Here is a 23754-nt window from a genome sequence, read left to right on the forward strand (position 1 = left end):
AATCCAACTGCCGACCAGCGACTCTACCGAGGCAGGGTGTTCTCCCAGGGAGACGACTCCTACACCTGGACTGATCTAACGATCTAACTTTTAGGTTAGACCGGGACAGCATTTACTTCGCCATACGACAGAAGGCGTGATCAGATCAATCTCTTCTCGAAAAATGTCATCGGTTCCGACTGGGCCCGCATCCAGGTCAACTGGGGTGAGAGGCAACCACTCTTGCCACGACCAACGACCACGATTCGATCACCAAACCTTAAAAAATCTCTTCCGTGAAGTCGAAAAAGTGGGTATGGAATAGAAATGGCTTCTGTGTTCTTTTAAAAACATCCTAGAATTAGAAAATCCAAAATAAACCGTTCACGAATTCATATCTGGAGTGTTCTCGATTAGTGCGACATTTATAAAAAAAAAACCAATGTTACAAACATCCATCTTGTTTTTTTACGCAAGGAACCACAATTTTTTTTTAAATTGAGACGAAAATTAAAAAATAAGCTTTTTGTTATCAATTTTATACTTACTTTTAAGTTCAATTTATATATAAATGAGCCTTCTGCAGTAAAATAACTTCTAAACGTAACAAAAACACTATTTTTTCAAAAAAAATCTTTCACTTGAAAAAATCACTTGTTATTCGTTGAAAGTTTTTTACCCGAAGGCAGTGTTGCTAGATTGAAAGTCGCCGATTTCAAATAATCGATGAAAACTTTTCATCGACACCGAACGCAGCCTTTTGATGACAAGATAGTAAAACAAGGTGGAAATGTGATAGGTAATCAAATGCAAAGCTAACTTAGCTGGAAGCGAGGCTGGAAGCATATCCAGAGTTGTTTTTGAAAAGGTTCTATAAGCTATTGTCTTTCATATATGTATAGGACCTAATCAAAACAAAGTCGAGATATGTTTATGTTTTTTTTGTGGAATTAAGAATGGGGTCCTAGAGTTCTACGTCAATTTTTATATACAACGTTTAAAACAATCTTATAAACCATTTTATAATGGATCGAATATGTTCACTTTTTTACCAGTTTTACAAAATTTTCCAGTCCAAATTTATCCAATATTCACTACACATTGCAATCGCATGCGAAATTTGTAAGGTTACTGGCCAAAATTCGAAAACTGTTTTGCTGGGTTGAATTACAAAATCGATTATTTCTCATGATTCCCTGCATCAATCTTAATAAAACTGGTTGCAAAAGACGAGATTTTTTTTTTGCTTTAAAATAATAAACATCAAATTTAGGGCACGCAGAAATTTGTGAACTTTTTCTTTTTTTGTTTTGAAACACGAAAAAAATAGTTTTCCCGTATATATCAATGAAATAAACAGTTATATAGTTGAATACAGATATTTTTATGTATATTCAATAATTTTTTTTCGATTTATGACAGCATTTCTTTTCAAATAGTTCTATCTTTTTCTAAATGTAGAGTTTTCTCATAGAAAAATTAAACAAATATTAGAAAGTTGTTCACCATTATGTTGGAAATATTTTTTCTGATCTGAATCCGGCATAAGTTGTTGATTTTGAAGGTAAAAACACATCTTTTTAAATCATTGGTTTTCGCTACTTGTTCATAGGTGGCGACATGTGTCTTTAAGCTTTGCTGCAAAACTTCTATAGTGAAAAGTAAACGTTGTAAATTATGTCAAGAAAAGTCGCGATGTTTTTTTTGCAAAATTGATTTAGAAATCCATTTTAAACCCTTTGTGGACATACAAAGGATCGTTGGGCTAATAAAAATAAGTATTTTTGTTGATATATATCAGAATTCACTTTTTTATATTGTATTCAATTCTGCGACATCAGCACACACACGCAAAAATGGTCCAGGTTTGGGGCTAATCGCTTGTGGCTTGCGGACAGCTGGGCGGCCTACCGTTTCACCGACGGTTGTATACTGGTATCTCGACCGGTATACTGTTCGTGGCCGATACCTCCATCACCTTCTTCTCAGCCTGCTTGACTCCCTTGATGGCCGGTCCCGCTGGGCCTTGCGCACCTCTTGCCTAATGCTACACTTGGCCATTGTGGTGGAGGCTCCGATTAGGCGTGCTGGACGTTCTGGTTCCGTGGTCTAGAAAATAAGAACATACAAATTTAATGCTATGATCTTGGCTAAATACGATACAATTATGCGCATAATACTTACTTTGCACGTACAGATTTCAAAGATCAATACTATTTCTGTTCCGGTGGCAGAAACTATGTTTATTCGATGAGAAGCAGCAGCAAACTGATTGGCGATTGCCCACAGCCTTGCACGCCTGGCTCAAAATTTTCAGACAGGAAAATCACGCAACTTTTCAACTCTGCTCATCGTCGTCACTTTTCACCACAATGTTGCATGAAATGGTCAGTGGGTATTTTCCGTACCACTTTACTTGCGCATGTGACATGAATTTCATGCAAACCCAAATCAGCTGACCCGCAAGCCACGCCTCCAAATTTTCAGGCATGAATTCCACGTGGTATTTTGTTGTGTGAGTGTAATCTGCGTGGAAATCAAGCAGAGTTGACATGAATGTAATGTGACTGTTGCATGACTCATGCAAAACGTTGTTTTCAATCCTAGATTAAATTTTCAAAACAACCTATCCCTCATGGGTTTCCTATGCAGATAGGGCCTTTTGAAAATTTCATCGAGAATCGAAAATTGGTTGCCACCGGAATTTTCATGCAACTCTGTGGTGAAAGGTTTTTTGAGTGAATGACCCTTTGTACGACCGCAAAGGATTTAAATTTTCAAAAAAATTACTTCGCGGACCTTCTTGACAGAAATGGTCCTACTTGACAGCTTGTTCCAAGGGGACCATAGTTGATCCATCGAAAAAATGTTGTCTTGTCAATTTATTTTTTGCATTAAAATAAATGAAAATGAAAAGGTTTTTTATCGTGTTTTTTTACCGTTGTGCATAATTATTGACATAGGGCTTTCGACTCTATTATAATATAGTATAATTTATTACTAAATGAAACCAATTTAATTTCTGTAGAAAATAATGTAGAAATAAATGTAATATAACGTGTTTCAGCGCCCTCTAGAGGGGTGTAATTTTGACGTTTGATCGCCTATAGGAAGTCAAATGCTCTTATCTCTTATGCTAAATCTTATAAACAATTTTACGATTAATCACTTATGGTTTCAATTTAACAAACATTTTCAATCAAAATTGGGTCCTAAAATGAAGCTTAGATTGCTGATATTATTGTTTACAGCGATAAAGCTTATTTTTCTGAGTACAATGACCCTTTGTACGACCACAAAGAGTTTAAAATGGAATTTTAAAACAATTTTGAAAAATTAACCTCGCGGTCCTTCTTGACAGAAAAGCTCATACTTGACAGCTCATTCCAAGGGGACCATAGTTAATCCATCGGAAAAATGTTGTCCTGTCAAAAAAAAAAATTGCATTAAAATAAAAAAAAGTGATCAGAAATGGTTTTTAATCGTGTTTTTTACCGTTGTACATAAAAATTGACATAGGGCTTTAGTACCCAATTAATCGTCAATATTCACCACACATTATGATCGCAAGTGAAATTGGGTAGGACTAAACATAAGTGCTGAAATTAGTGTTATCAACAATAAAGCTTGTTTTTATTAGCCCAATGACACTTTGTGTTTCCACAAAAAAAAATGGATTTCTAAGTAAGATACCGAGAGTGTTATTTGAATAAGTCCTTTAAACATATGAAACACAAAATCTAGTAAATACTTTCTGTTAAGAAAGGCCGCAAAGTTAAGTTTAACAAAATTGATTTAAAAATCCATTTAAAACCCTTTGTGATCGTACAAAGGGTAATTGGGTACTAAAGCCCTATGTCAATTTTTATGTACAACGGTAAAAAACACGATTAAAAACCATTTCTGATAACTTTTTTTCATATTAATGCAATTTTTTTTTAACAAGACAACATTTTTTCGATGGATTAACTATGGTTCCCTTGGAAAGAGCTGTCAAGTAGGACCATTTCTGTCAAGAAGGATCGCGAGGTTAATTTTTCAAAATTGATTTAAAATCCATTTTAAACTCTTTTTGGTCGTACAAAGGGTCATTGTACTCAGAAAAATAAGCTTTATCGCTGTAAACAATAATATCAGCAATCTAAGCTTCATTTTAGGACCCAATTGTGCTCAGAAAAAAAAAGCTTTGTCCTAGGCTTTGTCGTTGTGAACAAAAATATCTGCAATGTTAGCTTAATTTAAGGACCCTATTCAATTTTTATCAAAAATGCTTTTAGGTAATTTCGAGGAAAAAAGCATTACAAATTTCCGAACCTTGTTCCGAACGCTGTCATTCCTAACATAGCACATTTTTTTATTAGGTCCTATAATCATATGAAAGACAATAGTTTATTGGTCCTTTTAAAATAAAAATGGATATATATTATAATGTCCCCACCCGCCGTTTTCGTCGAAATACTCAATCATGATTTTTGCTTGGGCTCATATCACACCTTCTCAAGTCAATCCATCTTGGCCCTTTTAATCGACCATGAATGCCATGAATAAAATCGACGAAAAGAACGCAGCCATAAAAATGTTTGTGACATGTCAAATTTAAATGTGTTGTTTGGTGTTTGGTCTTTGTGTCAAAGTGTGTTTGTTTTTTTTTTGTGATTAGGTGCTCTTTTTGCACAGAATTTTCGCTGCTTGCGATCATCGTCGCCAGTGCACTGTTTCTTGCCTTATTGCGAATATCCGGCGCGCCGGATTTATCCCAGAACGTGACAACCGGCTCGTCGCTACCCAACTGCGCCTGCTGGGGATCAAATTACCGGCCGCGAATTTTCTCTGTGGCCATGGCTCAGCTACAGAACGAGGACGTCGGCGATAAAACCGCCTCCGAGGACGACGACGACCATTTGGTGAGCACTTGATTTTTTATAACTCAATGAGCTGGGCATGCAGGTGCTAATCAATGAGCCAGGGATGCACGGGCACGGTTCCAAGGAGCAGATCGAGTTTTTGCCTTTCGTACGTCGCTGCCAACATGGACGAAAAAGGAAGTTTCTCCGATCATGAGGCCTCTGAATTCTTTTTACAACAAAGAACTGATCTTGACGAAAACGACCACCGTACGGTCTCGAGCTGATCTCTTGGGATCACATCGGTTTTCAAACAACGAGTTCCTTCCAACGAGTGCCGTTTACTTCTAACTAGTAACAAGTAAGTTTGAATATTTGCATGATACGAAACCATAATTAAAAACTATTGAGATCAATCTTCTAAAATTGTCACTTAAATGTTGACAAATGTAAATACACTTGCAGCTCTGATGGGGTCGAAAGGTTAGAAATCTAGAGTTTAGGTCCTGTAAACATATGAAACACAATAAATAGTTTAAAGGACCATTAAAAAAAACTCTAGAAATGCATCTTTGAACATATCTCAGCAAATTTCTATTCGATTCGATGATTTTGCTGCATTTCACCCTGAAGTATCTAATGAAATAACTATTACAAGTAAAAAATTAAATCTTTCCCTGTTCCTGAGGGGTACACTCGTGAAGTGTATCGGGGCCGGCATTTACAAAGCGGATTCAGTGACAGTTTATTAATCAACTTAATGTTAACATGTAAAGGTTAATGCCAACATTCCATAGGTTGTCTTCCTAAGGTGTCTTGACAGGCCCGTAGCCAGGGGGGTGGGCTTCGGGCTGAAGCCCGTCCCGAAATTTTTGGAAGACATATGGGAGAGAGGGAATAAGAAGAAAAGAAGAAGAAAATTTCTTCTTCCAGCACCCCGAACCAATATTCTGGCTACACTCCTGTGTCTTGATAAGGTCCAGTTTGTGACGATACACTACCATCCCTTTACAGAGCAATCGAATCCAGCAGGTTAAAGTTCACCAGTTTTGTTGGTCCGAGACGGGATTTGAACCCCGATCTACCACTTACGAGGCGGAAGCATTTTTTTTCGTATTGTTTTTACAATATTTTAGTTTGGTAAATTTTTAGACCGTCATTTTTTTATGTTTGAAATAAGGTTTGTTTATGGAGATCATACTAAAGATTTTTCTGGGTCAACTGTTGTAGTAATTATCAAAGTCATTTTTATTTATTTATATTATTTTATTTTATTTAACAGAAATTGAGTACCGTTCTACACTTAATTTTGGCATGCCTTTTATGCTCGATTTAAAGTATTGATCCTCAAATAGTATCACTTAAGTGGTCATAACTTGAGACAGGGTTGCCAGATCTTCAATGTTTTGGACTCACTGGAAAGGTGTTTTGATTACCTAACCAACGATGGGTCGGACGATGGACCCGGACATAGTTTTCATACAGATTAGTGAGATCCGGCTTAAAAAAGTTCATAAATATCGCTTAAGTGGTCATAACTTGAGACAGGGTTGCCAGATCTTCAATGTTTTGGACTCATTGGAAAGGTCTTTTGATTACCTAACCAACGATGGGTTGGATGATGGATCCGGACATAGTTTTCATACATCTAAGTGAGATCCGGCTTCAAAAAAGTACATAAATTTCACTTAAGTGGTCATAACTCAAGACAGGGTTGCCAGATCTTCAATGTTTTGGACTCATTGGAAAGGCATTTCAATTACCTAACCAACGATGGGTCGGATGATGGATCCGGACATAGTTTACATACATTTAAGTGAGATCCGCCTTCAAAAAAGTACATAAAATCACTTAAGTGGTCATAACTCGAGGCAGGGTTGCCAGATCTTCAATGTTTTGGACTCATTGGAAAGGTCTTTCAATTACCTAACCAACGATGGGTCGCATTATGGATCCGGACATAGTTTAGATACATTTAAGTGAGATCCGGCTTCAAAAAAGTACATAAATTTCACTTAAGTGGTCATAACTCAAGACAGGGTTGCCAGATCTTCAATGTTTTGGACTCATTGAAAAGGCATTTCAATTACCTAACCAACGATGGGTCGGATGATGGATCCGGACATCGTTTACATGCATATAATTGAGATCCGGATATTTGTGAAAACACATTTTTATACATAACTTTTGAACTACTTATCGAAACTTCAAACAATTCAATAGCGATGTATGGGACCCTAAACCAAGTCGAATGCAACCGGTTTGATCAAAATCGGTCCAGCCAGTGCTGAGAAAACTTGGCAAGAATTTTGAACACATACATACATACACACACACACACATACACACACACACACATACACACACACAGACATTTGTTCAGTTTTCGATTCTGAGTCGATATGTATACATGAAGGTGGGTCTAGGAGCTTTTAATAAAAAGTTCATTTTCAGAGCAGGATTATAGCCTTACCTCAGAGTGAGGAAGGCAAAATGCTTAATTTCTAAGTTTAAGTTTTGATCAAAGCTGCAAAATTACTTTGATTTAATCGTTTCTTCATTGATTTCAATCTTACTATCGTTTTGGTTAGTATTAACCCTCTACAACCCAATCACGCCTTTAGACGAGCTTCGATTTAAAAAATTGCAAAAAAACAATTTTTTAACCAATTTTAGATCTTCAAAAAACATTAGAGCAATTCTCTACGAAATCGGTCTTTTTTCTTAAATTTTAATTTTTGTATTTTTTAATCCGACTGAAACATTTTTGATGCCTTCGGTATGCCCAAAGAAGCCATTTTGCATCATTAGTTTGTCCATATAATTTTCCATACAAATTTGACAGCTGGCCATACAAAAATGATGTATGAAAATTAAAAAAAATCTGTATCTTTTGAAGGAATTTTTTGATCGATTTGGTGTCGTCGGCAAAGTTGTAGGTATGGATAGGGACTACACTGAAAGAAAAGATACACAGTAAAAAAAATTTTTTGATTTTTTATTTAACTTTTGTCACTAAAACTTGATTTGCGAAAAAACACATTTTTTTTTTATGTGTTTTAGAGGACATCAAATGCCAACTTTTTAGAAATTTCCAGGTTAGCAAAAAATCTTTGAGCGAGTTATCAATTTTTGAATCAATACTGATTTTAAAAAAACTCGAAAAATCGGCGGCAAAAATTTTTCAAGTTCATTTTTCGATGTAAAATCAAATTTGCAATCAAAAATTACTTTAGTGAAATTTTCATAAAGTGCACCGTTTTCAAGTAAAATCCATTTTTAGGTGACTTTTTTGAAAATAGTCGCAGTTTTTCTTTTTTTAAAATTAGTGCACATGTTAGCTCACCTTTGAAAAAAATATTTTTGAAAGGAGAGAAAATTCTCTATATTGCATTTTCGAACTTTGTTGATACGACCCGTAGTTGCTGAGATATTGCCATGAAATGGTTTAAAAACAGGAAAATTCGAGCCAAACATTTCATTAGGGCACAAAACCAAAACGTAAACATTCGGAATTATTCCACTATTCCATTCATTAGTACACTCCCTACATGCCCTCCAAGAATCAGATTGATAGCAAACAATTTACCATTGAAAAAATCAAAAACACAAAAGTGCACATAACAATTTTCACTCCAAGCCAAAAAAAAATGTTAATATGTGCCCTTTTGTTTTTCGTTAGTTTTTAGTAGTTGTGGAACTTTTTGTGTTATAAAATGAACTTTTCATACATTCTTAACCCTAATTCACTTCAAAACAAAGTTTGGTTTACTTTTCACCAAGCATTTCTGCAGAAAAAAAAACTTCGTCGAAATACAATATTTAATACGGTCCCGCGGCTGCTGTTCTGTACTCTTTTGAAGAATTTTTATGTTTTACATACCATTCAATCACAAAACTTCACCAATTATCAAAATTTCCACTGAATCCCTCATTATTTCTAACTAAACAAAAGGGCCCATAAACATCATTCAAAACATCAATCCGGCGACAGCGCTTTAGTGCCCTTTTAATTCTCTTCGAAATTGCATTTTGAAAGGGCCCATTATGAACAGGGTCTAGCTCATTTCCCCGAATGACATTTCCCCGAATGCCATTTCCCCGAAAATCATTTCCCCTAATTGGCCACATCCCCGAATACCACTTCCCCTAATCAGCCACATCCCCGAATGCCATTTCCCCGAATATCATTTCCCCTAATCGGCTATATCCCCGAATGCCATTTCCCCTAATCGGCCATTTCCCCGAATGCCGTTTCCCCGAAATGACACTTACGCCAATTGCCGTTTATTTAAATTTAAAATTACTCGAATTTGCATATCCCCTAATCATCATTTTCGCTAAAGCCTTTTTCCATGACTAACAGTTATTTTCTTTCTCAATTTTACCGAACAAACAGCTTTTTCGGGTATGCTGATGATCTCACTGTTGATTAAATGTTGTAAATTGGGTAGTAAAGCCCTTTGTCAATTTTTATGAACAACGGTAAAAAACACGATTGAAAACCATTTCTGATAACTTTTTTTTATTCATTTTTATGCAAAAAAAAGTTTTTGACAAGACAACATTTTTCCGATGGATCAACTATGCCCCCCCTGGATCGAGCTGTCAAGTAGGAGCTTTTCTGCCAAGAAGGGCCGTGAAGTGAATTTTTAGAAATTGAATTAAAAATCCCTTTTAAATCCTTTGCGGTCGTACAAAGGGTCATTGTACTTAGTAAAGCTTATTTTTCTTGTGAACAATAATATCACAAATTTAAGCTTAATTTTAGGACCCAATTACTAGATTTTTTGTTGTTCAATTAACATTTGTATTCAACCGCATGATTAAATGTTGTTTTTGAGAAATTTGCAAGGAATTTTTTTTTTCGAATTTTGTTCAAGAACGCAAAAATCGAACAAATAGGTACATAAGGCTGGTATAAATTTTTGTTGATTATACTTTTCGCCAAATCCCAAACCAGCAATGCGAATAAAATGATCAGTGTGAACGGGGTTCTGTACTACGAAAATCGCACGGTTTGTTTTCTGAATCATAAAAAATAACAAAATTTCTATTGCATTATTATTATCATGTCTATAAGAAAAAGGTATTTGTTTTGAGAATGTATAAAATAAGTCTGTAACAATATTCATTGTATTTGAATGAATAGTACCAAACCTTACAACACCCCTTCCCCCCTAAAATGCTACGTCTGTTCTGAGTGAAGCCAAAAAGAAAGTTGATCATTCAAGGCCAATACGAACCTTTCAAGAAATATTATATGTAGTTTGATGTGATAAAAATTGCCATCATTTTTTTCTTACACAGTCGACTCTCTGGTCTATCGATGAATTCTTCAGTCCCTGTTTGCTTTAAAAATCTCTTCCGGTTGTCAATAATTTCAGTTTTCATGGCTTGCATAGACATTTTTCTTGGCGAAACGAAGCTTTAAAGGGTGTTTGACATTAGTTTGGTTTTGTTTGATGGACGTTGCCATGATTCTCTCCCATAGCTGGGTATCAAGAAAAAAATATTTTCAATCGAGTCTTCATTTTGCATCGTTCTGTAATCTGATGATTCTCTTCCTCGACGGTCCCTTGGATATTGACAAGCAGAGAGTCGACTGTAAAATGCTATTTCCCCGAACGCGGTCAAGCCGAAATGCCCGGTGCCCAGGAGCGCGCGCGCTCCGGGGCACCGGGCATTTCGGCTTGACCGCGTTCGGGGAAATGGCGTTCAGGGAAATGACTATTCAGGGAAATGACTATTCAGGGATATGACTAATCGGGTAAATGGCATTCGGGATTGTGGCCCATTCGGGAAAATGGCATTCGGGAATGTGGACGATTAGGGGAAATGGGAAATTCGGGTAAATGGAATTCGGGGAAATGACTATTAGGGGAAGTGTCTTTTCGGGGAAGTGGCATTCGGGGAAATGTCCCTTCGGTAATATGGGTTTCGGGAAAATGTCATAGATTCTTATGAACAGCAGTTGGAAAGCTAAAAGGGCCTTATAACGAGATTTTTTAAAATTATGATTTTTATTGCGAAAATCTACAAATATTAAGAAGCATTAAAGCAGAGTTGAGGATAATGATGTAATTTATCGAATCGTCAGTTAAAATGCCATCAGTCAAGCTTCTTTTTTAAATAGGAATTGAAACAAGTTGTCCACTTTTTGCAAGCGATTTTCTCGAATGGCGGTTTTTGGTTTTGTGCCCTAATGAAATGTTTGGCTCGAATTGATGTATCCTAAGTCCCACCCAAACAACACACGATTTTCTAATGTAGATATCTCAGCAACTAATGGTCCGATTTTCAATGTTAAAATATTTTCAAAATTTTTAAACCAAGACTAACATTTTAAAAGGGCGTAATATTGAATGTTTGGCCCTTTTGAAATTTTATTCTATTTTTGTTTGTAAGAATTTGCGGAATCCCGGGATATTTTTAAAGAGGTCATAAAACCAGTTTTTAATACTTTTGTGAAATTTTTAAAACTTGAAATCATACAGTTTTAAGAAAGCTTAATAGCATTCAAAATTGGAATTTTTGTTGTGCCTTGGATGTTAGGTCATCCACTATTCTTTATCTAATGAGATTTAGATTTTGTAAGTTTCTTATAAATCATTTTGTATATCAGCCCGAAAAATATGAACTAAAGCAGAAAAAAGAAAAGAAACGGAAACATAGAAAATGTAGTCAACTCAATAATACATTTTATATTAGTTTAGGATTCGTGTTTGTTTAACAAAAAATATTCTAATCATTTTTTTTTTTATCAATTTAAATCACTATCGCCAACTGGGACTATAGTATTTATAGGAACAAACGATTTTACAACATTGAATTTGAGAATAAGTGTACTAAGTGTATTGTTCTGTTCGTGTTTAAATTTAAATCAATCAATAATATCAAAACTATATGCAAAAATATGGCTTTTCTAATTGGCCTGGTTTGCCTTATAGTGCAAAATATAATTTTTTATTTAATTTTTCGTATTACAAAATATTTGTATTCGTAAATATAATGCCGAGTCTTATGAAAATGTATAAAATTACATAGAAAATATCTAAAGAGCTAGACTTTTGCGGATCTATACCCTAAATTAAAAAAAAATCATTGATCATCCAAATTGAATGCTTAAATTTTTTTATCGATTACTAAGCATTCAACTGTTCCTATAGTTTCATAACTAAACGGAAAACCGGACAAAATATGAAATGGTCTAGGTATCGAAAACTCTCGGTTTTGTAACAAAACCCGAGATTTTTATCCGGAAGTCATCAACTTTGCCGATGACACCAAATTGATCAGAAAATTCGCTCTCAAGATACAGATTTTTGAATATTTTACGGACAGCGGCCAAATTTGTAAAGAGACTTGTATGGATGATGCAAAATGTCTTTTTTGATCATAGAAAAATTTCATACAAATAAAAAAAAATGCATAAAAGTTACCGTTGTCCAAAGTCTCAGACAATTGCTTATTTTGGCACTTTTTCACATTTTCAAATGTTAGGCTTGGCGTAGAAATTTTGAAATATAGCCTTCATAATTTTTTGCAGAGTGTTTTTCCTTATTTTAAAAACTACCATTTTTCGAAAAGTTTAAATTGAAAATGTTAACTGCTTAAAAAGGGTGCTCTGTATCAAAAATAATTGTTAAGTAATTTTCGATTGCAAACTTGTTTTGCATAAAAAATGAGTTTTGTAATACTGTATGACATTTTTTTTTTTTAAATTTTACTCCGGTATCAGATTTTGCACTATCCTAGACTCAAGCGCTAGAGAAGTATTTATTGGTGAAAAAAAAAAAAAAAAAATAGTACATAATATGTGACTAAATTTAAAAGTCATAAAAAAAATCTGGTTTTTTTCCTTTAGCCATAAATATAAAACTACAATCTACATCAAACAAAATCTCGTCTTTTGGCGTATACAGTACAGTTGGAGAATAGTTTTGATTCTCAAGTTACCACTAAATGATTGTAAAAATCCATGACAAGTAGGAAATTAAACCCAATCATTCAAATTTGTATTCATCCCTGCCAAACTCAGCGATCAAGCGAAAGTCAGGAAAAACAAGATCAAAGCATACTCAGAGGGCCTTTCTTCAGGCAAACGTTACTTCGTTGCTGTCGTGCTAACTTGTCGCACGTGCATTTTGGGTAAAATTGAGTTCAGAACGCCATTTTGTGCATCTCACAGCTTCACCTTTTGACTTTCACATATCCCAAAAAATTGATTTCAATCCTGAGAAAAACTCCGTGCATTATTGTCACTTTTCACGTGAAAGAAGTTTCAGTCTTGTCGTGCTTTCTTGACACAGCCTGAAAATTGATGTTAGTGCGACAAAGGGCAAAGGGATTTCAGGTCATAACGCGCTTGACACAAGTGCGAGCTCGCCTACCGTAAACATTTTCAGTTATAACTCGGGACCCCATCAACCAAATTCAACCAAAATTCAGGACGATGCACAGAATGATCAACCACGCAAAACATGTTTGTTGTTGTTTACATTGCGTGCGCTCGTTTCGCGCGTTTTTCTCGGAACGTCAAAAAGCGACGTACGACATGGTAGCACACAGGGTCGATTTGGTAGAAAAATCTTTTTAAATAATACATTTTAAACAGTTTGGTCAAGATTGTCTTCAGACATTCAAAACTTTAGGTGTGATAATTTTTGAAGAAAAAAATCATTTTATGAAACCAACCCAATTTCTACTGTCTCCCAGTCCTTCGCGCAGCCCAAAAAGTCAAAAGGCGGCAAAATCGAGTGGCCAATCGTAATCCTGCGCGGCGACGGCAACGTGTACATTCTTTGCGCCGGCATCGACACCGACCGCCCAAAGCTGCAGGGCCCAATCTCGATCCTGCCCCAAGTGGACGACAACTACGGTCTGGATTCGTGCTCGCTGGTCGTAGTGCCATCGCTACCACCCACCATCATCATCGCGGAAAGTTCCGGAAAGACGCACCACGCGCTCCTGCTGGAGGAGGAATCTCCCGCCGAGCGGTCCCTTACCGAGCTGGACTCCAGTCTGGTGCTGTACCCGTGCGAGTGGTACCTGCAGGTGCTGGAAACGGTGGAGCTGGAGCTGGGACTTGCCGGCGTGGACGAAGCCCGGACGTACTCGTGTCCGATTCATTTGAAGCGGGATTTGCTCAACGAGTCGCGGTATTTTGCGTATCACAACGCTGGACTGCACGCCGTTACGATGGACTTTACGAGGCAGCTGGTGCAGTTTGTCGAGAACGATGACGATTTGAACGAAAAGTATCCGCTGTTTAACTCGCAGAGCCGAGCCGAGTACGTAGTTTGTACCAAAGCGTTGCCAAACTCGAGCACGAATTCTGTGCTGGGATTCGCGCTGCTTTCTTCGCCACCGGGAATTCTGTTGCAATTGGCTTCCGGGCAGGTCGTCACGTTGGATCTGATCAGCGATCACAGCAAGATTCGTGACTGGAGTGTTACTCCCGGTGGGAAGTCATCGCTAGCGACGGACTCGACGCTGAAGAAGATGATGAAGGATTCGTTTCAGGATCGCATTCAAACAATACTGAAATCCGGCACGACGCAGCCAATCCTCAAGCTGGACCAAACCGCTGAACCAACGCCGCAGGAATCGTTTGAACTGCTCACGCAAGCCACTAAAATGCTCCGCGAGCACTACTTTGTCAAGCACGAGAAAGCAAGGCAGGAAATCGAACGACGAGTGCACGTTCTCAAGCTGCTCAAGCAGCAACAATTATCCGAAATCGACCAGCTCCAGCAGGAGAAGCAGCAAATTCGCGATACCGCCGAACGGTTGGCCGAAAACTACGAGGACATCTGCGACAAGCAGAGTGCGCTGTTCAAGAGGTAGTCATCACTGTCAAAGCTTCTTAAAACCAAATAAATTCAAACTAATTTCCCCCGACAGAGCCCAAGAGGTAGTCCGGCTGGCGACGTTGCGCCTTCCCAAAGGTTCCTTCTCGGAGAACAAGTTCGCCGACATGATCGAGAAGATCGGAAGCGCCACCCGGCAGCTGGAGCGGAACGTGGACCAGGCCAAGCAGAAGATCACCGCCCAGCAGGTGCAGGTCGAGCAGAAGCAGAAGGCTCAAAAGGAGCGGATCGTGGCGCTGCCCACCAAGCAGGAGGACATCATCAAGCAGATCATCGGGGAGATGTGAGTTTGCCACCAAAGTTAAAACAAATCTTTTTTAAATCTTTATCTTCTTTTTAGGTACACACAAATCGAGGGCTGCGTAACCGACGTGAAGAAAATGAGCAGCGTTCTGAATATGACTTAATAATATAAAACTTTTCTTGTTGTCCCTCACTTTTCATCTCTGGAAAATTCCAACAATAATTTTTTTAATTTCAGATTTAGCAAAAGTTTCACTCAACGGTGGAACGACCTTAAAAATGTAATGTTTTAATTCAAATAAGCTCATTTGTTTCATAACTATCAATAAACATTTCCGAAATCCATGTCTTACTCCTGACTTTTTTTAAAGCAATAGCTGAGCAATTTTTGCAAGAATGCATATTTGTTTGTTTGTTTTTGTTTTTGATTTGGGCCACCCTAAAATAAAGCAAAGCAATCCACTTTAACGACCCCCGGGTCACCCAAAACCTCTTTTACGCAAATGGACCGACGTTGGGCCACCCTAATGGACAGTTTTTTTTCTAAAATTCGACTAAAAATTGCCAAATATTAACAGACGCTGCTAGCGACATCTAGCGAACAAAGCATGTACTAGTGGCATGAAATATTTCAAGGGCATACGACGCTTAGTGCTTCAAACTTTGAAATCTTTCACGAACGTCCTTTATTGCTCTACAAAAAGTTGCATGCAAGTTGTCGTTCTTGATATCCTTACAGAAGCTCTTTGTAACTCATTTTTGAAGGAATGCTTTTGGATAAAAATGCAAAAAATATTCTTTTATTAATTTATAAGCAGTTTTATTGGCAAACGTATTTCACATATAATATATTGTCAACTCTCAAGTACAAAAAAAATCACCATTTCTTAAAGAAGCAAACCTCCAACAGTCAATGCTCCACCAGCGGTCCCCAGAAAAGCTTGGACACATTATCCTCGTTCTCCGTCAGCAAAAAATCACGCCCCAACTTGATAAACTCATCCAACGTGATCTGCCCGTCCCCGTTTTTATCAATCACAGCAAACGAAACGGCCGCATTCTCTTCCGTCAGCCCCAGACAGCGGAAAAACAGCTTAAACTCCGCCAGCGAGATCGACCCGGAGTGGTCCTTGTCCACGGCCTTGTACAAATACGGCAAAAATCGATGCACCTTCTTCCTCAAATCCTTATCATTCACCACGTGGTGCATATCGGCCAGATACTGCTCGACCGTCACCAGGTTGTACGGCGTAATCTCGCCCCACTGTTCCGTCCAGGTGCGCTTCATAATGTCACGGAATTCCGCCTTCGCCTGGTCGTTCAGGTGGCCCAGCGATTTGAACTTTTGCGTCAGCAGCTGGAAATCGTCGTACGAGATGACGCCGTCCTTGTTCACGTCCAGCAGACCGTGCAGGGTGCGCATCTTGCGCCGCCAGAATTCCGTGTTGCCCTGTGGGGGGAAATACAGAAAAAGAGCTTAGTGACTTTACGTTGGAAGTAGGCAAATTTAGTTTAAAATATTGTTATATGAGCTTAAATAAAGCATTGTGATAAAAAAATCCTTTAAAAAAATTCTCAACGAAAAAAGGTTAACAATGAGTAAAGCAACAAAAACACTCTAAACTTTTTCAAAATATGTTTTATTGGTAATATTCTTCAGCAAAAATGACACTTAAAAAAATATCGAATTATCGATTCTATTCATTGTTAGTTTGAAGCGTTCCTTGAATTGATAAATGAAAAGAAACATGGCTATTTACATTAAGGGGTTACATACACGTAAATCGGCATAAATGTTCGAGCACACACTTATTTTTTTAATCTGTTTTCTGGGCATAAGAATATACATTTTCAACTACTAACAAAACTAATTTCAAGACATTTGGTTGTGTCGTAGACTGAAAAAGTGACATTACAACAGAAAAGTGGTAAAATTACACATTTTTTCTGACATAAAAGATGTACCCCTTCCCAGATGTAATATTACCATGGTTTTTTTCTGTGTTGTTTAACCGGTTCCGTGTGCATGACGAAGGCCGATTTGAAAAAAGAAAGACGATAAAAATATTGTTTTGTTTTTCAAATTCAAATTCAAATTCGGTTTTATTGGTGAATAATCAAGATACAATAAGTTCTTTTGAAGTACAAAACAGAGTTTTGGTGTTCCTTTCAGCTGTGTGTTACATCATAATCCATTTTGGAACAGTTATTGCTTGTAAATAAGGGTGTTACCAAGAGTAAGAAAAATTTAAAAAAAACTTACTAAACTTGCTAGGAAAAGGGGATAGAAATAGAGAAAGCTTAAAACTAGATCACAGTTTTTTATCCTTTATAGATGTGCTTAATCATTAATTCCCCAAGGGCTAGAAATTGCTCCGCCTTGTTACGGCAGCTCCGAAACCGCGTCATCATCTCCCCCGCGAGAGCAAAGAACTCCGGCAGGGTAAAGAGATCTTCCCCGGTGACTTCTTGCTGGGCCGCATTGCCGCTACCGGCCGCGACCACGCTGGCAAACGATCGCCCCCAGCCAGGAGGGATCGCTGGGTTGTCCGCTGGAACCGTACGCTGGCCAGCTGCAGGAACGGCTGCACTCGTACTTCGTTGAGGAGGGTGGGACGCTGCTGCTTTCTTCTTCCTCTTTTCCTGCTCCTCGAGGTAGGACTTGCGCGCGACGCATCCGCGGTAATTACCGGTATGGTTACCGCCGCAGTTCGCGCACTTTACGCGCGGCTTGGTTTGTTCTGCGTTTTCCCCCAAGTCCGCCTTTCGTGGCAGTGCGCACACCTCCGAGAGGTGTGACTCACCGCACTTCACGCAGCGGGGATGGAGGTTGCAGTTCCGCGAGCCGTGGCCGAATTTCTGGCAACGGTGACATTGCGCTGCGTCCGTCGGATTTTTGGAGTAAAACCGCCAGTTTACCCAAAAACCGTCCAACGCCTTAGTCCGCCGCAGGTCTTGAATCTTGACGGTGCCGCGGTCGAAGTACAACAGGTACAGTGTGTGTGTACCTGTGACTGTTGTCTTCCGCGAGAGGACTTTTATGTCTCGCGGCGTTATTCCGGCACCCGAGAGGTGCTCCTTGAGGACGGAGGTCGGGCGGTCTTGGTACCCCTGCAAGACAATCTTTACAGCGGTCTTCTGCGCGGGGTCAAATGTGTAGAATTTGAAGTTTTTACGCTTAAATTTCTCCACAACCAGGTCGAAGTTCTTTTGGTCAAATGTGAACACTTGCACTGACGCTTTACCTATTTTGAGGCAGTAGTTTTGTTTTTCATACAGAAAATTGCAAGTTTTTGATTTTAGTAATTTTTTAAAATGCTAGATTTCAAAATCCAGCTTCGTCATGCACACACGATATGTCTTGCGACTCTTCACCCCAAATTTGGTCCATCCCATCTCGAGACATCGTGGCAACCGCAAATCAATTCAGTGTTTCAAAGACACTCACAATGTTTGACATGTCCCCTTTGCACATGGCAAAATTTTGAGCTTAAATCGTCTCTTACCCAGTTCAATCATGAAATATCTTCATGAAACTTTCAGGAGTGATTGAAAATCATCTTTTAAGCGGATTAAATAAATTTTCTGTAATATGAAATTTAGTTATTTTCTACATGTATGTAACCCCTTAAGGAAAATTTGTTGATTTACATCTTTTTATGGGTAATTTTACTTATTTGACATAAATTGATGCATAATTACATCAACGTTTTTCAACCTTCAAATATCAAACTTTTTTTCTATGAAACAAAAATTAGGAATTAATGTTGTACAATAAAATCGCATAAAACTTATCGTGTATCGTATAAAATTTTACCCTCTTCGCACAATTGATTTTTTCGGACATTTTTTCCGTGTCTAGGAAGTCATTTGTGGACAGACTTTGTGTCAGGGAAAAGTGTAGTATAATATACATTTTTCCCTGACTCAAAATCTGTAAATCCTCTAACATGTAAATACACATCATTTTATGTGTAATTTCACCTGATCCACACAAATTAAGGTAAAACAATATTAAAAATGATATAATGTTCAACCTTTATTTTTTTAAATCTTATTGGTTTATGTTTTTCTATTTCTATTGTAAATATTGACCTGGGTGCTGAATAGTGGTTCGCAAAGCGGCCTCAATTTTGAACTGTCAAAGTGGAACAAATTTACTGTTCCCCAAAAGTAGCGAGTGTAGTAATCGATCAATAAAAATAGTTTTTTTTTTTGCGAGAATAAAAAATGGGTGGCTTTTCCGAACCTGGAGTTGAAGTTAAGAAATCTTAAGAAAGTTGAAGGCAAGCTCGTCATTTTTTATAATTAGGAATGGATGTTGTTTATGGAGTCGATGCGGTCGTATCCATTCAGAAGCTGTCTCTATTGTTTGATTCCGTTTGAAAACCTGGGTGAGTGAAAATTCTCTCTGTTTGTTGGATCAGCTTCGCTAGAATTAGCGATGTTTTTTCGCTGGACCAGGGAGAGCTGCAGGATTTCAAAATCAGCCAGAGAATTTCTTTGCAACATCGTAGAATGGCACCCTCGCCGCAGTTCCTCGTCACCCATTAAAATAGAAAAATCTCTTTTATCCGATCGAAAGCGACAATTTTCCAGCAAAAATATGTCAAAAACTAGCCAAAATAAATCACACACTAATGATTATAAAACAGGTCATTAACAGTAAGAAAAAAGTCATGTTGTGCTTGAACAGCCTCCTTCTTTGTAGATGTAAACAAAGTGGGACCATTCGAAAATCACGTTACGCATTCTCTCTATTCATCACCCAGATATTGACAGTCTAACATTTGACACCATGAAAGGAGGGCTCTTTCTAGAAATTGTATGGGGTCCATCGAAATAATTTGTGGGGGGGGAGGGGGGGGGGCAACTTTTTATTTGGAGATTTTTTCGATTTTGATAAATATATCGATGAACCCCGCAAAATGTCGGTAGAGAGCCTTTTTTCATGGTGTCAAATATCAGACTTGCCGTATTTGTTGTCTTAAGTTTATTCTACGAAACACAACGTGATCTATTATTTTTAGCAATCTCCAATTTTTATCTTAAGCAGATGATGATTGATTATTACTTCGTTTTAATGTAATATTACCTCAATAACTGTGTAAAAATTACATAGGAAAGTAAGAAAATTTTATCAGTTTCAGATAAAATTACATTTTTTTGTGACACAAAATCTTACATTGCATCCTAAATTTTGAATATCGTAATCAAGTTTTTTTTTCTGATAATGATTCATGATGATTTTTTAAAACTGTGAAAATAGTAAATTTCGTGGAAGCTGTACAATTGGAAGATGTGAAATCACCTCATTCATGATGTAATTTTACACTGCACGTTTGCATGGATGTTTGTAAGGAAGGCAAATGTTTAAAGAGGAAAAAAATTAAAAATCTTCAATTTTACACATTTTTATGTTAAATAACATGTGGGATTGGAAACATCATTTCCGACACAACAAAAAAAAATCAGGAAACATTTAACCACCCAGAGATGAAATCTCGCCATAGTAAATGTGTAAAGTTACATTTATGTGTGTAATTTATAACCTCTTATAATGTGTAATTTAAATTATTCATTTATAATTAAAGTAATATGACATCATTACAGGGATAATACTACAGTATCAAAATTGAAATAACGAGCCATGGTTTCAACATTTTAATGAAAAAAGTGATTTTATATGCATTATAAACCTGTCCAGCTGTTTTGCCATCATTTGTTTCCAAAATATCGAAGTTTTGACGAAAATTTTATTTTTGGCGAAAAATAAATGTTTTGCTGCTGTACATTGGAATTTTATAAAAATTCAAAAAAAAAATTAAACATGCTCAAACATGCTAAATATGATTATGAATGCAGAAAAATGCATTTTAGATTGTTTTCAGTTGATTAGATTTCTATTTTTATGGAAATTTTAAAGTTTTTTGGAAAAAAAAAAAACAAATTTTTTGCCCCTAAATTTTTCAGACGATTTTTTTAGAGGAGAGTAGGGGGGGGTTTGACATAAACTTTGAAAAATATTTGCAACGGTCTAATCTTTAGAAAAAAAAATAAATTTACTGTGTACCAGTGTCAGCGATGGAATAAGCATGATCAAAAGAATATCATTGGATGTTCATCAAGAGAAAAACTCCCAAGGGAGCATGCTCTCCTTTCTCGCGCACGAAAGATCGGTAAAAAAAATCTTAAAAAAAATCATCATCTTGATTATTCGGCGGAACATCTTTTTCACTACTACACTTGCAAGTGTAACGTTACACGTCGAAAATTGACCTGTCACATTTTGTAGATGGGCAATGTGTGTAAACAAAGTGAAAAAAATAATTTTAAGTGGTGCTGACAAGGAAATTCATAAAAAATCATCAGCAGATTTGATTTTCTGAGAGAAATTCAGGAGCGATTTTCTTTTGCGTAATTTGCCTCCTCTCTCTTTCGGGGGTGGAAAAAGTTCGCAAGCGAAATTGATTGTTTTGCGATTATTCCATCCCTGAATAGGGTAGTAAAGTATAAAACTTTCAGTCCTTAGCGAATACACTTATCACGTTCGAAATCTCATCTCCTAACTTTTACCCTTCTTTCCGTCGCAAACTTATCAGTAAAAGAATTGCCGGTCTCTATCTCGTGTTTAAAAAATCCAATGTGACATTCTGTTTTCCTCTCGAAATCCCGCATTTACAATCATTCTCCCTAAGCGTAGCCCCGAAAGCCTCCACATAACAAAATTTGCCATAATGCGTGGTCGGGTCTCAATCTCGCGTTCATTGCGGTTTTCTGAGAAAGCAAAAGAATCTTCGGCGAGTGTTTGTGAACGAAGAAAAGGAAAGAAGTGAGAGAGAGAGAGACAATGCACACGCTAGCAATCGCAAGATAAAAGAAAATAATTCACAAGCTGACGGTCGCTATACCTTCTGATATTTTGGTGCAAGAATCATCTAATGATAATTTGTTTCTATCACTACACAGCTAAAAAAGTAGTAATCCAGCTGCGTGTAAAAGACCTGGGTGTAAAATAAATATTGCATTATTTTATGCAATTTTATGTGATTTTACATCTTGAAATATGTAGCCCATCAGTATGAGAAACCTACTTGACCGAAATGTCAAGCTCATATATGCGTTTATCCATGCAGCTTTACATCGGTCTGATGGCCGAGTGGGCTAAGGCGCCAGTCCTTACTGTTGGTGCTGGGTTTGAACCCCGTCGGCTGCAACTTTTTTTTGTGTGTTGCAAAAATTGTACATGCAGTGTGTAATATTAAGTGTTTATTTTGACGAAGGTGATGTGCATGCTTTGGCATGCGATTTTATCATCGGATTTTTTGCTGTGTAATTCACAACACTGTTGTGTAGTTTTGAACCAGTTTGCAGCCTAAATAGCGATTCTATCAATTTTTTAACATGTAATCTTTAAATTGTCATATTGCAGCCAGTTTTTGTTTTTATTAAATTTGAATTCGAGTCGAGTCAACTGCACAAAGTGCGCCAATATTTAACTTCAATCAAGAGACTGATGACGCAAATCGATTCCTTTCATCTCTTTCTTAAATTGATGGTCGATTACTCCTCGATCACTTTTTGTTTCCAAGATTTGGCAGCTTGGCAAAAGATATTCAAATTTCAATTCAACTGTTTGATCTGGATATAGATCAGCTATGTAAAAAGAAAGATCCATCTCCCTTTCCCACCGCGTCACGTACGCCCCTCTTACCCGTTCCTTTCGCTGCGGCCGTCTGTTCTTGGGCTCCGTCCGCTCATCGTCCGAATCCGAATCGGAATCACTGGCGTAGGCTCGCTCCGGTTTGCTGCTCTTCTTTGAGTACTTTCGCACATTGGTACTGACAAAGTTGATCTGCGTTTTCGTGATTAAGTTTTCGCCGTTGTACTGAAAAGTGTATAAATTCTGTTAGGTTCTGTACTTGGCATACCGACACCAACCGAGACGACTTTGTCTATCAATTATCTCCATGAAGTCTCCCATTCCATGCATCTTCCAAACCGAGCAAGCCTTGAGATCGAGTAGGTCTACTGAACTCCACGAGGAGAAATGTATGGACAAGGAACCACGAAAATTGATCGACTCGATCCAATAACAAAATGTATCAAAACAGGTTTGCTTGGATGCAGGAAAGAAGACCTTGACCAACTCATCAAATTCGTTGGATTGATACTTCATCCGAGCAGTCCTTGGCCATAAAGTACCTTCTCCGTTAGAATGGTGCTGGTTTGGGAACCAGACCCAGCAATCACAGCAAGCGATGATGAATTGCGTTCCAGCAGCGGAACCGCTGAACGTGCACAGTTTCTCAGCAACGCGAAAGCCATCTTGGATGGTTTTAATGCCGTTTTTGCGCAAAAAAACACACGTGGATTGGTACCGATTTGAGTTCACTTTTCACTTTCAACTGTTTAGTTCTTTTATGTTGTTTTAAAAACTGATAACACTATTCCTTTTAAAAACTCTTAATCAAACTCAACTTTGAAGAGCTAAACGGCGACGTCCCTCGCGGCTTCGATGGCCAGATTGGAAGTGACGATTTTAAAATTCGAACAAGTTTTTTGGAACCTTTCTGGTTTGTGCGTCTACACACACCCAACTATGTTTCACCACTACCATGAAGGGGCCGCGCGCGAATCAACTGGCCTCTGTACGTTTCTCCATTCACGTTCACCAGTATTTTTGGGGGTTCGTCGTCGTTTCAGCCGCTATCGGCTTCTTTGTTTTGGGCGTCAGTTCTTATATCTTCTTTGGACGTCGTCGATTGCTAGATCGTCCTACGCAAACAGATTCTTGCTTAGTTGAGGTTTCGAGT

At 37.7% G+C, this 23754-nt stretch overlaps 2 protein-coding genes across 2 annotated transcripts in view; one reads left to right on the forward strand and one right to left on the reverse strand.

Moving 5' to 3' along the window:
* The window catches only part of LOC120416153 (nuclear pore complex protein Nup88), a 159187-nt gene extending 143947 nt beyond the window's left edge, over positions 1–15240 (forward strand). The window contains exons 5-7 of the mRNA XM_039577831.2: positions 13542–14668; positions 14730–14978; positions 15036–15240. Of these exons, the coding sequence (XP_039433765.1) occupies positions 13542–14668; positions 14730–14978; positions 15036–15102 (1443 nt within the window). The 3' untranslated portion in view covers positions 15103–15240. The remainder of the gene's footprint in view (positions 1–13541; positions 14669–14729; positions 14979–15035) is intronic.
* Positions 15241–15765: 525 nt separating this feature from the next.
* LOC120416173 (sarcoplasmic calcium-binding protein) lies at positions 15766–23715 on the reverse strand. The gene is made up of 3 exons (XM_039577857.2): positions 23144–23715; positions 22653–22826; positions 15766–16388 (listed from the first exon to the last, which is right to left on the reverse strand). The coding sequence occupies exons 1-3, from the start codon at positions 23264–23266 to the stop codon at positions 15849–15851; spliced, it is 837 nt and encodes a 278-aa protein (XP_039433791.1). The 5' UTR covers positions 23267–23715; the 3' UTR covers positions 15766–15848.
* Between the last annotated feature and the right edge of the window lie 39 nt (positions 23716–23754).

This window comes from Culex pipiens, chromosome 3, assembly GCF_016801865.2.
Source record: "Culex pipiens pallens isolate TS chromosome 3, TS_CPP_V2, whole genome shotgun sequence".
Taxonomy (NCBI): domain Eukaryota; kingdom Metazoa; phylum Arthropoda; class Insecta; order Diptera; family Culicidae; genus Culex; species Culex pipiens.

Bases quoted from the DNA above. Each gene is read 5' to 3' on its own strand.
- LOC120416173 (XM_039577857.2), bottom strand. From the start codon at position 23,266: ATGGCTTTCGCGTTGCTGAGAAACTGTGCACGTTCAGCGGTTCCGCTG. The intron at 22,827-23,143 runs GTACTTTATGGC...TACACTTTTCAG, and splicing joins GCACCATTCTAACGGAGAAG to TACAACGGCGAAAACTTAAT. The intron at 16,389-22,652 runs GTAAGAGGGGCG...TTCCCCCCACAG, and splicing joins GGCCGCAGCGAAAGGAACGG to GGCAACACGGAATTCTGGCG.